This window comes from Diaphorina citri, unplaced genomic scaffold, assembly GCF_000475195.1.
Source record: "Diaphorina citri unplaced genomic scaffold, Diaci psyllid genome assembly version 1.1 scaffold3626, whole genome shotgun sequence".
NCBI classification, from domain to species: Eukaryota; Metazoa; Arthropoda; class Insecta; order Hemiptera; family Psyllidae; genus Diaphorina; species Diaphorina citri.
This window is the reverse complement of record NW_007381026.1, coordinates 15,690-17,166: the sequence shown is the minus strand read 5'-3', so window position 1 is coordinate 17,166 and position 1,477 is coordinate 15,690. Positions and strand designations below refer to the sequence as shown.

General features: G+C 40.8%; 1 protein-coding gene across 1 annotated transcript in view; it reads right to left on the bottom strand.

Annotated features, from left to right (window-relative positions):
- Positions 1–6: 6 nt before the first annotated feature.
- Positions 7–1,477, bottom strand: part of LOC103520444 (proteoglycan 4-like) — a gene marked incomplete at its 3' end in the record, with an annotated part of 16,315 nt that continues 14,844 nt past the window's right edge. The window contains exon 8 of the mRNA XM_026831560.1: positions 7–1,212. Within this exon, the coding sequence (XP_026687361.1) occupies positions 7–1,212 (1,206 nt within the window). The remainder of the gene's footprint in view (positions 1,213–1,477) is intronic.

The following is a 1,477-nucleotide window of genomic DNA, read 5'->3' as shown; positions in this document are numbered from 1 at the left end:
AGTTGTAGGTTCTGGTGTTGTAGTGGGTTCTTCTGTAGTTGTTGTAGTAGGTTCTGGTGTGGTTGTTGTAGTAGTAGTAGTAGTTGTTGTGGTGGTAGTGGTAGGTTTAGGGGTAGTTTTCTTTGAACTTTTAGCTTTACTTGCTGGTTTTTTAGTTGTCTTCGGTTTATTTGTTGTTGTAGTTGGTTTGGGAGTTGTTGTAGTAGTAGTTGGGGTAGAAGGCTCAGGAGGGATTGTGATTGGCTCTTGTGTTGTAGTTGTGGGTTCTGGAGTTGTAGTTGTAGTAGTTGAAGTGGTCGTAGTTGTTGGTTTTGGAGTTGTTTTCTTTGAGCTTTTAGGCTTCTTAGTTGTCTTAGGTTTCTGAGTTGTGGTCGTTGGTTTGTGTGTTGTGGTACTTGTTGTAGAAGGCTCAGGAGGAATTGTAATTGGCTCTTGTGTTGTAGTTGTAGGTTCTGGAGTTGTAGTTGTAGTGGTAGTTGAAGTAGTTGTGGTAGTTGGTTTCGGAGTAGCTTTTTGACTGGCCGATTTTGGCTTCGTGGTAGGTTTTCTTGTAGTTTTAGGCTTAGCTGTGGTTGGTTTTGGCGTAGAAGTGGTTGTTGGCTTTGGTGTTGTGCTAGTTGTAGTTGGAGGTTCAGGTGGAACTGTTATAGGTTCTTCTGTGGTTGTAGTAGTAGGTTCTGGGGTTGTAGTAGTTGTAGTGGTCGTGGTAGTGGTTGTAGGTTTAGCTGTTGTTTTCTTGTTGTTCGCTTTTGGTTTAGATGTTGGCTTGGGAGTAGTCTTTGGTTTTTTGGTGGTTGGTTTGGCAGTAGTGGTTGTGGTGGTGGTAGTTGTGGGAGGTTCAGGTTCAGATTGTTCAAGTTCTTCAGATTCTTCTGTAGCAGATTCTTCAGTTGTAGTCGTGGGTTCTGGCGTTGTTGTTGTTGTCGTTGTAGTTGTGGTAGTAGTTTTAGGTGGCTTAGTAGTACCATTTTTATTTTTGGGTTTTGGTTTTTTGGTCGTTTTAGGTTTTGCCGTCGTCGATGTTATAGTGTTGTTTGGTACCTGTTTTTCTGTTTTTAAAGCTTTGGAGTCTCTTACCTGATTGTCAGTGGTCAGTTCATTATTGGTTTCAGTCTCAGTCGTTGCGTCATTGGTCGAAGTAGTCTGGGTTTGGGAAGGAGCTGATGATTGAGTGGTGGACTCTGACTCGGTGCCATCTTTGGTGACCTGAAAGAGAATTTAGTAAAACAAACCAAAAGAAGAAAAGATTAGAGGATTGCAAAATGTACACAGTGCAATGTAAGAAGTGAGATACCAATTACAGACAGTGAAAAAGATACTAGACAAGTATGGATTGATTTCTTGAAGTAATCTTTTATTACAAGAGTAATAAAGTGTTATAAAAAGTGAGATTCCATCAGAGTAAAAGCGAACAATAAAAAGGAAAAACTGATACGTAAGCGGAAGAACTCTCTATCTCACTTCTCCTCTACTCTCC